Raw genomic sequence first — 13,544 nt, 5'->3', positions numbered from 1 at the left:
CAATCTTTTTATATACCAATCCCAGTTCCCTCTGTCTCCCCTCCTACTACTCATCCCACCTTCCCTGCATCCCAATCCCCATCCTTTCCTCGGAGCAGGTAGAGAGGCAACAAAGTCTGTCACATCATTTGAGGCAGGACAAGGCCCCCTCCCAATACCTAGACTGAACAAGGTATCCCTCCATAGGGAATGAACTCCAAAAAGTCAACTCATGCAGTATGGATAAATACTGGTTCCACAGAGATTGACCCCACAAACTGTCCAAGCCACACAACTGCCTCCCATATTCAGTGGTCCTAATTTGGTCCTAGAAAGGTTTGCCACTGTCAATCTGGAATCAGTGAGCTCTCACTAGTTCAGCTATTTCTGTGAATTTCCCCATCGTGGTCTTGACTCCTTTGCTCATATTATAACTTCTTCCTAAAGATGAAAAGGCAGCTTACTGAATGGGAAAGATCTTCACCAACCTGACATCAGACAAAAAACTGACCTCCAAAATATATAAAGAACTCAAGAAATTAGACATCAGGAATACAAATAACCCAATTAAAAATGGGGTATAGAACTAAACAGAGAATTCTCAACAAAAGAATCTCACGTGGCTGAAAGACACTTAAAGGAAATACAAATCAAAACAACTCTGAAATACCATGTTACACCAGTCAAAATGGCTAAGATCAAAAACACCAATGATAGCTTATACTGGAGAGAATGTGAATTAAGGGGCAGATGCTCAATCATATTACAAGGACACTTGTTCATCAATGTTCTTAGAATTATTTGTATAGCCAGAAACTGGAAACAACCTAGATGCTCCTCAACCAAAGAATAAATAAAGAAAATATGGCACATTTACACATTAGAGTACTACTCAGCAGTAAAAAAACAATGACATCCAGAAATTTCCATGCAAATGGATGGAACTAGAAAAATATCCTGAGTGAGGTAACCCAGACCCAGAAAGATGAACATGGTGTGTATTCACTCATAAGTGGATACTAACTGTAAAGCAATGGCTATTGAGCCTATAGTCCATGATCCTAGAGAAGCTAAGTAACAAGATGAACCCTAATAAAACATACATAGATCCACTTGGAAAGTGGAAACAGATAAGATCGTCTGACAAAATTGGGAACATGGGGTTGGGGAAGAGTAGGGAGGATGGAAAGGGAAGATGAGGGGAGAAGGAAAGGGTAAAGAAGAACTTGAGGAAATGGGATAATTGCAATGGAAGAAAGACAATGATGAGAGCAAGGAAAGAGATATTTTGATTGAGGGAGAAATTATAGAGCTACCAAGAAACCTGGCACGAGAGAAATTACCAGGAGTCCACAAGGATGACTCCAACTGGTATGGGAAGTCCTTCTGTGAGAGACATCTGCTCCTGGCAGCACCAGCTACTTCAAGAGGATGATGGGCATCAGAGATGCTCCTTACGTTTTTTGCTAGCCATTTGGGCAAAATCTGCTCCTACGTAGACTGCTGGACTAGACATGCAAGACCCATAGAGAAATGAACTGCTGAACTTGCCTAACAGTGAGATGGTCCTTTGGGGTTCCTCCTACATGAAAGAGTCTGCTAGACACAGCAGGACACAGAAGAAAGCAACTGACAAACTTCCAGTATAGGTGGAACTGTCTTTAAATTTCCCTGCTTTGTGGTAAAGTCTGCTGGATACTATGGGCCAGTAGGCTGAGGATTGATGCCTCAAAGGCACAAAAGAACTTTGGGTGACTGTCCAGGTAGCCAGATGTCTCTGTCAATTTTACAGTTTTGTACAGAAAGTACAATACACTTTCTGTTTATTTAGGTAATATTACATCCTTCTGAAGTCTACAGTGGTTCTGTTGAACTTGTCCATTCCCATATTGGATTTCAAGTTGATGAGTACAACTGACCAGATCTCTTCCTCAAGGGGGCACCAGATCCCATTACAGATGGTTGTGAGTCACCATGTGGTTGTTGGAAATTGAACCCAGGACCTTTGGAAGAGTAGGCAGTGCTCTTAACTGATGAACCATATATAGATAATTTAAGATAAATATTTATTTGAGAAAACAAAATAGCTATGCATGAGTGATTGAGAAGAGTAAAAGAAAGATAAATGATTTAATTATAATTGATTTGAAAAATGTATTAATAAAATTTTAACTTTAATAATATAGAACAATATATGAGAAAAATTCCAACAATGTAATAAACATAGCAGATAATAAATGCATTAAATGCATACCACACTCAACAATAGTCAGTCCCTTTTCAAATGTTCACAATTTTTTGCAGTGTCTTGTAGCTTTTTGGCCTCTGACAGATTGTTCTCTAAATATATTATAAGAATATTGATGTTTCTTATCTAGGTCCATTGTCATTTACTTTATGTGTCCTATTGAAATAAAGAACTAGTGCTATGTAGTCAGGAAAGAGTCTTGCAAATTAGACATGTCAAAAATGTAAAACAACTTGTTCAATTGTACATATTAAACATTCTCAGATATTTCTATGTCAACCATTCAACAATGAAAGGAAACAACACATCATAATAAATATTTATCTGGAATATTTGGTTAAAAATGGTAAGTACATAGTGCTTGAGAAATCTTTCAGAAGTTGGGTGTATTCTGCACTTGCAGAGTACCCAGTACACACAGCAGGAAGTTCACAACTGCCTGTGACTCCAGCTCCAGGGGATCTGATCAGTGCCCTCTTCTGGCCAAATGAGGCACCAGCAATCACATGCACCTATTTACACATAAATTAAAGTGAAATTTTTTTAAAAATATGAATGCTAGTTCTTAAAACAAATTTCAGTTGAAAGAAAACTATATTTTCTTTGTTTCTTTGATTTTATAAAATAAGTGGGGTATTTTTCTTCTAAATAAATATACAGACTAGGCTCCCAAAAAGCCAGTACATGGAGTAGAATCAAAACCCAGGGCCATTATCGTTGGCTTCTCAGTCAGCCTTCATTGTCAGCCACATTCAGAGAGTAAGGTCTGATCACATGCTCGTTCAGTCCCAGTCCAGCTGGCCTTGGCGAGCTCCCATTAGATCAGCCCCACTGTCTCCTTGGGCGGACACACCCCTCGTGGTCCTGACTTCCTTTCTCACGCTCTCCCTCCTTCCTCTATTCATCTGGCCCTGGGAGCTCAGTCCAGTGCTCCAATGTAGGTTTCTGCTCTATCTCCATCCATCGTTGGATGAAGGTTCTATGGTGATATGTAAGATATTCATCAGTGTGGCTATGGGAGAAGGCCAGTTCAGGCACCCTCTCCTCTGCTTCCCAAGAACCTACCTGGGGACATCCCCTTGGACACCTGGGAACCGCTCTAGAGCCATTTCTCTTGTAAACCCTAAAATGGCTCCCTTAGTTAAGATATCTTCTTCCCTGCTCCCATATCCCCTCTTCCTCCATCTCAACCACTCCATTCTCCCAAGCTCTCCCCAATCATCCCCTTCTCCCTTCTCTCTCCCATAACCCTTACCCCCACCAAATCCCCGCCCCCATGCTCCCCACTTTTGTCTGGCGATCTTGTCTACTTCCAATATCCAGGAGAATAAATATATGTTTTTCTTTGGGTTCACCTTATTATTTAGCTTCTCTAGGATCCCAAATTATAGGCTCAATGTCCTTTGTTTATGGCTAGAATCCACTTATGAGTGAGTATATACCATATCCCTTCCTAGACCTGGATGAAGTGGGGAGGGCCTTTGACTTCCCAGAGGACAGGGCACACTGGCTTCTATTAGGACTGGAGGGGGAGGGGGAACGGGGAGAGGGGGAGGGAAATAGGAGGAGGGGAGGAGGTGGAAATTTTTAATAAGTAAATAAATTTTAAAGACCATTGGATATCATTTAATAAGAGCTGTTTGTAATTTTGAGTGCTATTCTAGATAAGTTGGGGTCTGTAATCTTTTCCCTTCATATAACTCAATTAAATTATTCTTCTGTAAAAAAATAAATAAATAAAAAACAAATATAGAACTAATAAGCAAAGAAATTAAATAATTGGAACCTGACAATGGAATTTTAACAGAGTAATCATTTTGATTGACACATTAGTATTGCTGTTATACCATGAATGTTCATTGGACATGTTGCACAGAACACAAAAAGAGACACTGAGTCTCAGATTTAAAAAGCAAAACATGCAAACCTTTAGAAAGATAATCATAATACATCATAAAGGGGAAGCATCTATGAACCCTCAAATGCTTAATCAAATTACTAGAAGGTAGATCTTTGAATTCAAAGTCAACCTGGCCCCCAAAGTGCGTGTCAGGGCAGCCATGGCTACAGAGAAACTGTCCTTGGCGGATATGCTCTCTTGCTCAGCTTTCCGTGCTGTGGTCAGGTAGATGCATCGAGCCTCCTACAACATCCTGTAAGTTTTATTCTGGCTTTGCCTCTTGTCAACTGAAGCAGCACCATGCGGTCTCTGCACCTAAATCTTATGTGTACTGGTGAGTCCTGCTGGGAATGAAGGGGATGCAATAAAAGGGAGGAAATATCATAATAGGAGGCTGGATCTTTCCACAGAAGAAACACTGGCTTCCGTGGTTGATATTGGTGCATGAGTTCATCGTAATGAAGTGAGCTCTGACTCTACTGTACAGAGATCCAACAGGGACCGGGGTATTAGATCGCTCAGCTGTTGGAAGGAGATAGATCATCCATCATGAGCTTTTCTTTCCAGGCTTCATCCTACTCCTGAGGACTTTGGCACAAGCAGGTGAGTCCAGCCTCAGCCATGAGATACTACTACCTGTGCCAATAGAAAAGATTCATTCTAACAGGAGAGTCGGCATCACGGTGTGTTGTCTGGTGGAATCTGTGAGTGATTCTTTGGTTAGTCTCCTGAACTGTGAAGTTAGGACCTTGAAAACATACCTCTCAGTCCTGTCCCAGATTGTACAGGACACTGCCCCTGGCTCAATTAGGCATCAATTTTGAACAGACAAACATTTTTGGGTTTTTTAAGACAGGGTTTCTCTATGTAGCTCTTACTATCCTAGAACTCACTGTGAAGACCAGGCTGCCCATGAACTCAGATATTCACCTGACTCTGCCACCCAAGTGCTGGGATTAAAAGAGTGTATATAACTGGGCAGTGGTGGCCACTTCTTTAATTCCAGCACTTGGGAGACAAAGGCAGGCAGATCTCTGTGAGTTCGAGGCCAGCATAGTCTACAACAGCTAGTTCCAGGACAGGCTTGAAAGCTACAAACCCTGTCTTGAAAAATCAAAAAAAAAAATTAAAAGAGTGGGCCATAACAAGAATAAGCAATACTTTTAAATAAAAAATAGTCTTCCCCTTTCTACACTCTTACCTGACCATCACCACTTATTTTTGATATTATGCTATCATTTATTCCTTTTTAAATATGTGTGTCATTTGACAAGCCATTGAGATTATTTTTGTCTTCAAACAACTTTGCTACAGAAAGAATTTGTGTATCACCAGCACACTGTTGACACATCTCATTTTTGCTTGCTTTACTGAGCTACTGTTACTTTCTCCACATGAGGATGTCAGGTCACCCATTACCAGCCTTTCTTTCTGCTTGAAGATCTTCACAGCATTTCCAGTGTTTATAAGGATGAACTCTTGTATGCTACTGTTTTTCTGAAGGACAGTGTTGCTTATATTTATAGGTAGGGTTTTTTCTTTTTTCTACTGACTTCATTGAATACATCATCCTGAACTCTTGTGAATTGTAGGTCTTCCATTAGCTGTAATTAGAAGTTCCTTATATGTTCTTTGCTTCTCTTATTATTGTGATTTCAGGATCTCTTATGACAATAATATGTTCTGTGATCATGATCGTTTGGGTTGAATTTCTTTTTTACCATTTGATATTCTTGGACCTGACCATGTTAATTTTACTCCAAGTTCAAGAGTTTTCTATTCTTTCTTCTCTACATTTTGTTTATTTTAATAGGCTGTTTTTCCTTTCTTTTGTTAATTCTTTGATAATTTAATACAATGTATTTAATTATATGCATCCTCCGGTGTAACATCATCCTAGTTTCACTCTACTAGACACTAAAGAGAACCTCTGTGTTCCTTTACTCTTTCTTGAAATTCTGACTGATAATTTGGTATTGGGAGTCACTCAAAAATATCCTGACATTTTTCTTTATTGAATTTTCATTCATTTCTGCATTTTCCCATCAGATTATATAAAGCCTGACCTAAGCACATTCAGTTTCTTATTTTATCATATTTACTATTGAAATAATCTATTAACTTTGTAAATTTTTGCATTTATCTGAGTTTTACCCATGCGCAAATAACTCACGTTTTTGTGTGTGCCTGTGTGTTTATGTTTGTGTGTGTGTATGTGTCTGTGTGTGTGTCTGTGTCTGTATGTGTGTGTTGGGTGTGCATTTGCTATGACACAACTGTGAAAGTGAAGGAAAACTTCTGGAATCAGTTTTCTCTTTTCACCATGTGGGTCCCAGCAATGGAAACCAGAGAGTCAGGCATGGCAGCAACAGCTTTACCTCCTTAAACATCAAGCTGGTCTACAAGTTTGTCGAATTCAGTAGTTGTATGTTTTGCTTAAGAGAGATGTTGCTAAAATTTTTATGTTGTTCAATGATTTACCTCCAAATTTTATAAAACATTTTAATCAGAGTTAATTTTTTATAGTTAGATAACACCTTTTTGTTTTATAAAAGACTGTTCTCTTTGATTTAATTTCTTGAGACTTTCATACATAAGTAGTATATTTGCATCATTTCTACCCATTTGAATATATCCAAAGAACTTGATACCCTATGCCATGGATACTTCCCCAGTCATGTTTCTTGCTGTTCTATTCGCAAGAACTAAAACAAGGAAACTATCTAGATGTATTTCAAGTGATGAATGGCTAATAAAAATGTGTCACATACACACTCTGTAATACTAGTCAATGGTAAGTAATAACAAAATCATGAAATTTTTAGAAATAGAAATGATTAGAAAATATTTTACTGAGTAAGATTACATAGACCATAAAAATGCCACATTTTCTCTCTTATGTCATGTTCCTAGCTCTGAAACTTTATTCATGATATCTTACAATTCTGTAATTGTTTTAAAAATGCTCCAGTGAATTATCTGTTATGGGCTTCATAAATCTTCCTTTCCGCTGTATTTACTACCAAAGCCTCAGCATTGTTTTCTGGCATGTTTGACTTCTCTGATTTTCATACGCAAGTTTTTACACAAAGAACCTTCATATTAGAGAGCCATTACCTCTGTCAAATGCAGATGTTCTATGGGTGTTAATAGATCTTTTCTATTAATTCTCACCTGAGAATGGATTTGGGTAAATTGGATGCAACCCTGGACAGGATAGCATTGATGTCAGTTTCCCATGTTTCACTAACTTGCTTCCTCAGTTTTCAATCAGATGCTTTTGGTAGCTGGGCTTCCTGGTAGAGTAAATTACTGGCCACTTATCACAATCAGGTACAGTTTTTCACTAGGGTACCTGAGAGCCTCTGCCTGAGCAGTGTTTCAAGATGTGCACACAGGTTGGTGTCTATATGGTCTACTGTCTCTTTTCTCAGAAACATCTCCCATGTGGATACAAAAGAATGACCAAGATTCATGGGCTGGCAATCATGAGTCCAAATAATTTTTATCAACAAGTGACTGGAGAGGCAGAACAATGCTGTTCTCTCAATGTTCCACATGCAAGGAGCCTGAAATGGTTAAGAAACTGTATGTCTGCATCTAACCTGTCAGTGTAGAAACATGAGCCGATGTAATCTCTGTGAATGAAGCTCTGTACAAGAGTACTTAAGAGACAGAGTAGTACAAAGGATTCATTCCTCCTGTTTGTTGTTCATTTTCTCGATTCCATGGTCCTAGGGGCTGACTTCCCTCACTGCTGAGATATTGAACATTCACAATGTATTTCTAATCCAGTATTGTTAAGTTTCTAGAGTCTATGAAGGTAAGTCAAATGCATTCCTTTTTTATAACTTCTTGGCCATAATTCCAATCTGTCTTTTCACAAATGAATCTTTTCCTCAAATCCTCTAATATAATTTTCTCTTAAATTACATTTTTTCACAACTAAATCTACTTCATTATTTAATACTTACTCAAAATTCTCAGTTAACATATCTTAGCATAAAAAGATATTCCATATGTACATGGTAGTTGGGTGACACACAAGACATGAAAATGACACTTTTTGTTTAAGACTTTCCTTGGAAAGATATAACACAGGCAATTCTGATAACCCCATAAAGGAAACCCAGGACAGACCAAACAATGATTGCATCAATGTCCAAATCTTTGAACTTGTACATCTATTGAGATTACTAATAGCAGTCTGGATACGGGTTTATTCACTGAAACAAAGGATGACTCAAAAGCATTACTGAAAACACATCTCAATATGGGTGATTTTCATGAAAGCCAAAACCATGGAGCTCCCTGCACAACTTTCTGGCAGCTGAATGGGTCTTGGATAACTCCTTTTAGAATTCAGCAGGAAAAGTAACTTACAGTTTCTATCTAGCAGGAAGGGCCACTGGTGAATCTTGCAAGTTTCAGCTCTCCAATTTTTTAATGTTTGTTTACCTCTTGAGTACCCTGAGCCTTTAAAGCTCTAACATTGAAACAGAGATGTTTCAGTTCAGAGAAAAGAGTCAAACGATGGACCCTGAAGAAGTAAAATTTGGAGACACTGATCTCAGGAATGGTGGTGGATCACTAAATATTTTACTCTGTGTATCTTTCCACAGGGATTAATAACAAACCTACACTGTCTGCCTGGCCAAGCCATGTTATTCCTCATGGACAGAATGTGACCCTCACTTGTGACACTCGCAGTGTGTTTAACATAGTCAAGTTGTACAAAGAGCATGGGGATCCTAAACTTCAGGTCCATAATGGAATATTCTGGAGGAGTCTTATCTTGGGGCCTGTGACCCCAGCATTTGGAGGAACCTACAGATGCTATAGTTACAAACATCAATACCATAATAAACTCTCATCACACAGTGAGCCTCTGAAGATCATAATTTCAGGTCAGAGATCATGTTTGCTTTGTCTTTTCATTCTGCCAAACCTCCCCACAGGAGAATTTTTAAAATGAGTTCTAGTCAGAATCTCAGCATTATAAAGGAATATGCTACACATGCAATTGGAAAATATTGTGCTGTTACCAGGGTCAAATAAGTTGGAAATGGTCCATAGAATGATGGAGGAGTCTGTGTATGAGCGGATATAATAAATGTAAAGGACACTGGGATACTGATAAAAAGAACAGATTAAGGGGAAAATAGCATAGGATTTCTGGGATACATAGATTGATAGCAGGTTCATACTCACAATCTATCTATTCCTAGGAATCTACAGAAAACCTTTCCTCCTGGCCCTACCAACTCCTCTGGTAAAATTAGGAGAGAAGACGACATTGAAGTGCCACTCAGAGATTATGTTTGACATTTTCATTTTGACTTCACATAGAATGGGAATAAACAAGGACTCTTATCAGCTCTCTGCAGAATATCATTTTGGAGGATCCAATGCCAACTTCCCAATAGGACCTGTGACACCTGAGCATGCTGGGACTTACACATGCTATGGTTCTTACAAGCATACACCATATGAGTGGTCTGAATCCAGTGACCCTGTTGACATAAAGATCACAGGTAAGAGGGTGTTACCTGGTCACCAGCCTCTCTGTGATGAGAACAGTTATTATATAGACAGCATGTCCTAGATGAGTATGAGAAGCTTAGAGAAAGGCAGACTTGGAGAGCATATTAATGACATAGACGATAAAAACAGAGATACAAGAACAAACCATTGGTTGTAACGTAAAGCGCCGATACAGAAATGTCAAAGGAATCGTACCTAGAGATAAATAGAACGGAACAGCTTTGTGAGACTAATATGTATCAGAAACAATGGCTGATACATATTATCCTTCTACTAATGTTCAAAGGCCTAGAAGTTTATAATTTTGTTTGGCTTCTCCCTCTAAAAGACATCTGTCAGAAGACCTAGACATATAAGTCTGACCTGTGTTCATGTGCCAAATGCGGTTGATTCTTCATGGGTCCTGAGGTCTTGGTACAGATGGCACCCATAGAATTTCTGTCAAGTTTGACAGTTCTTCCATTCTTGTATTTGACTAACTATTCATCAAAGAATAGCATAACCCTAGGTATGACCACCAGTCGCTGTCTGTTCTCTACATTTCCAAAATGTTGTCAGCCCATGTTTCAAATTCATTCACACATTCTAGGATTGGTGAAAAAATCCTATAGTGGTTCCCCCTGGAATAGACATATGCAAATAATACAGAGGCATGGACATATGTTGTAGGAAGAGGGGCCCCTATGGTGTAGGATTGTAAGGTTTGTATTGCTTTCCTTGGTTATTAAAGAAACTGCCTTGGCCTAGTTGATAGGGCAGAACTCAGGTAGTAAGGAAAGACAGAACAAAATTCTGGGAAGAAGGGCAAAGTGGCAGATACTATGAATCTCTGGCCTGATATCGACGTAGATTAGAATCTGGCCAGTAAGAATCTGGTGATACACAGATTTAATAGAAATGGGTTAATCAAGATGTGAGAGTTAGCCAATAAGAGGCTAGAGCTAATGGGTCAGGCAGTAATCTAATTAATACAATATTTGTGTGGTTATGTCAGGTGTAAGCTAGCCAGGAGGGGTGAAAAAGCAGGCCCTCTCTCCTTGCAACAGAAATATATACAAACAGGCAGACTGAGAGAAAGATTTAAATACTGAGGAAATAATAAGCATGGCATGTGTGGGAAGAAAAAAATCTGCAAAAAGTTTTAAGCTTAAAATTGGGTATTTCAAAGCAGGAATAGGGAGCAGATGGTACATTACACTTGAGCAGTAAACACACTACGAGAACCAAGGGAGGGAAGTTCATCATGGCCCCTGTTCAAGGAAACAAACACATTCATTGGATATTATGTCCTTTGAAAAGAGAGGTCCATTAACACAGATATGGGGGGAAAGGTCAGATATAAAACTAATTATTTAGAATGAAGTCAGATTCTACATTTTTAATATACATAGGATAAGGAAGTTATAAGTCATGAAATTGGGAACAAACCATGAGAAGGGGAAGGATATTAAGAAAGTGGAATGAAAAAGAGAAGAAATACATACGACATGGAAGGAGAAATGAGAGGAAGGACCAGCAAAGGTTGTATAAGGGAAGCGATTAGGAAGAAATGCACAAAATGAACTGTCTGAGAATGTCTCAATGAAGTTCATTGCTTTATATCTTAATTAAAACAAAATAATAAGTATCTCTAATTAACCCAATGATTGACAAAACATTTGGAAAAACTGAAAGTATAAAGAAGAACAATGGGAAAAGGAATGGAATCAGTGGAAATTGATAGAGAAGAAAGAATGATAGCATAAATATGATCAAGATTACATATATAAACATATACAACAACACTTAAAGAAAAAGAAGTGACAAAATGATGTAATTATACTTTAACTTCAAATTTTTAATGAAAACAAATATAAAATGCATTAGTTGAATGTTTCATAATAAATCCAATTACTACAAAAATTAAATATCTGTTTTATAAAAACAAACTTAAAAAGAAAGATGGTATGAACTAATGAATATCAAGGCAGAAACTGTCAAAAAGTGAGAATTGAAATAAAATATATCAGTATAGGATTGAAGTCAGAGATGAGTAAGGTAATTTAGAAGAAAAGAAGGAGATGGGAAAGAAATGGATGTAGTGAAGGGAAAGATAAATGTGGAGTAGAGAGACATCACAGAAATAGAAGCATGGAGATAGGACACTGAGGAGTGACTGAACACTGGTAAGGAACTGCTCCTCCACTGGCTCTACCTCCTTCCTTCTAGGTTTATACAAGAAACCTTCCTTGTCTGCCCTGATGGGAACTGTGGTGACATCAGGAGAGAACATGACCTTGTCCTGCATCTCTCAACATCAGTTTGACATGTTCCATCTGTCCATGAAAGGGTTGCCTCTGGGACATGGGTTGCCTGCAGAGCAGAGCCACAGTGGAACATTCCAGGCCAATTTCCTTCCTGTTCCTTTGATCCAGGCAGAGACGTATAGATGCTATGGTTCTTTTAGGAACTCTTCCCATGTGTGGTCATCCCCAAGTGACCCATTGTTCCTTTCTGTCTCAGGTAAGAAAGTCTTATATGTATCTCATATCTTGTGACTAAGGAGATCCTAAAGAAGCCATGTCTGAGAACCATTTACTGGTGATAGAGAGACTCAGTAACATACACATATACATAATATGTGTGTATACAAAAAATATTAATCAGACAAAAAGGCTATCAATGTAAGGGGTGTATGGAAAAACCTGGAGGACGGATACCTGAGATGTGCTGAAGAGATTAAAAGAATAACAAAAGAGATACAATTATATTTCATTTAAGAAGTTTTTAAAAGATAAAGAATTTAAGAAAGAATATCAAATTACAAAATAATAGATAAGGAGCCTCTCAAAAAATCCTTATCCTGATCGGTCAGCCACACTGGGATGTGTATGTATCCACAGAGAATAAGAAAAAGGTCAGGACAGATTCATTAAGGATAAGATTGCAATCAGTTTGGACAGATCACAGAAGGAGCAGCCTCCTGATCTCTCCCTCACATAGCTCTCTACAGTATTCCTATTGACTCATCACAATGTGAAATAAACACCTCAAAGCAAATCACATAATGGCATCCTATGATTCTAAAGGCTCATCGCTAAGAGGTGGAGTAGGTGCTGCTTACTCTCCAAATTTAAAGGACTTTGCATGTGGTGAAGGCACATAGTCTTTTGATGAACTATTACCCTCTCCTCTCCTCTTCCCTAGTAAACTCATCAAGAAATTTCACTTCGTACACTGAACCAGACTCCAAAACTAGTGAGTAATTTTCCCCTTCTCTATTGTGGAAACTTGGGGACCAAATGCTCTTGGGCTCATATTTTGACTTGCCTTCTTCACATCTTAGTAGTCTTAACATAATCGTCTCCTCTATCTTATTCTTAAACTCTACAACTCTAAAAGTTTTTAGGAGCAGCATGGGAACTGTACCTGAGATCTCCTACAAGTAAAAGGGAAAGCAGATTCAGCCCCCTTCCAGGAACAATGAAGTGCTCTTTCTAGCTCAGTTTTTCCTGGAGAGAAGATCATAGAGCCTGAAAAAGGAAGCAAGCAAGCAGAAAGGACAATTTTATAAAAAGACATTACCTGTGATAGACTACTAGACTTTACTTTAGCCCTTTGTAAGAATTAGTAGTTTGGTTCTAGATTGTTGTAGATGTAGAACTTGCTAACCAGATTAAGTGAGCACTGGTATAAATCTCAGCTTAAAATAATGAGCACATGACCTTTACCCAATGTCCTGCAGTTTTCTGCCACAGGCATAATGTCCATGTATTCTTGCATGTGTGGACTTCTGCTGGTGCATGGACAACTTACTAGCAACAACACTGCTATAACTGACGCTCCTTCTGCCAACAGTTATCAATTATTAGAGCCACTTGACTAGGGGTGGGA

At 38.5% G+C, this 13,544-nt stretch overlaps 1 protein-coding gene across 1 annotated transcript; it reads left to right on the top strand.

Annotated features, from left to right (window-relative positions):
* Nucleotides 1-4,427: 4,427 nt before the first annotated feature.
* LOC142858324 (killer cell immunoglobulin-like receptor 3DL1) lies at nt 4,428-12,916 on the top strand. Its single transcript, XM_075987538.1, has 5 exons — nt 4,428-4,461; nt 8,750-9,034; nt 9,356-9,661; nt 11,880-12,173; nt 12,858-12,916. Exons 1-5 carry the CDS (start codon nt 4,428-4,430, stop codon nt 12,914-12,916), a joined length of 978 nt encoding a protein of 325 aa, XP_075843653.1.
* Nucleotides 12,917-13,544: the final 628 nt, after the last annotated feature.

Source organism: Microtus pennsylvanicus, chromosome 1, assembly GCF_037038515.1.
Source record: "Microtus pennsylvanicus isolate mMicPen1 chromosome 1, mMicPen1.hap1, whole genome shotgun sequence".
Taxonomy (NCBI): Eukaryota; Metazoa; Chordata; class Mammalia; order Rodentia; family Cricetidae; genus Microtus; species Microtus pennsylvanicus.
The sequence above is the reverse complement of the archived record's forward strand: the minus strand, read 5'-3'. Positions and strand labels throughout refer to the sequence as shown.

Coding starts and splice junctions, on each gene's coding strand:
- LOC142858324 (XM_075987538.1), top strand. CDS start 4,428: ATGCGGTCTCTGCACCTAAATCTTATGTGTACTG. Junction 4,462..8,749: donor CCTAAATCTTATGTGTACTG/GTGAGTCCTGCT, acceptor ATCTTTCCACAG/GGATTAATAACAAACCTACA. Junction 9,035..9,355: donor TCTGAAGATCATAATTTCAG/GTCAGAGATCAT, acceptor ATCTATTCCTAG/GAATCTACAGAAAACCTTTC.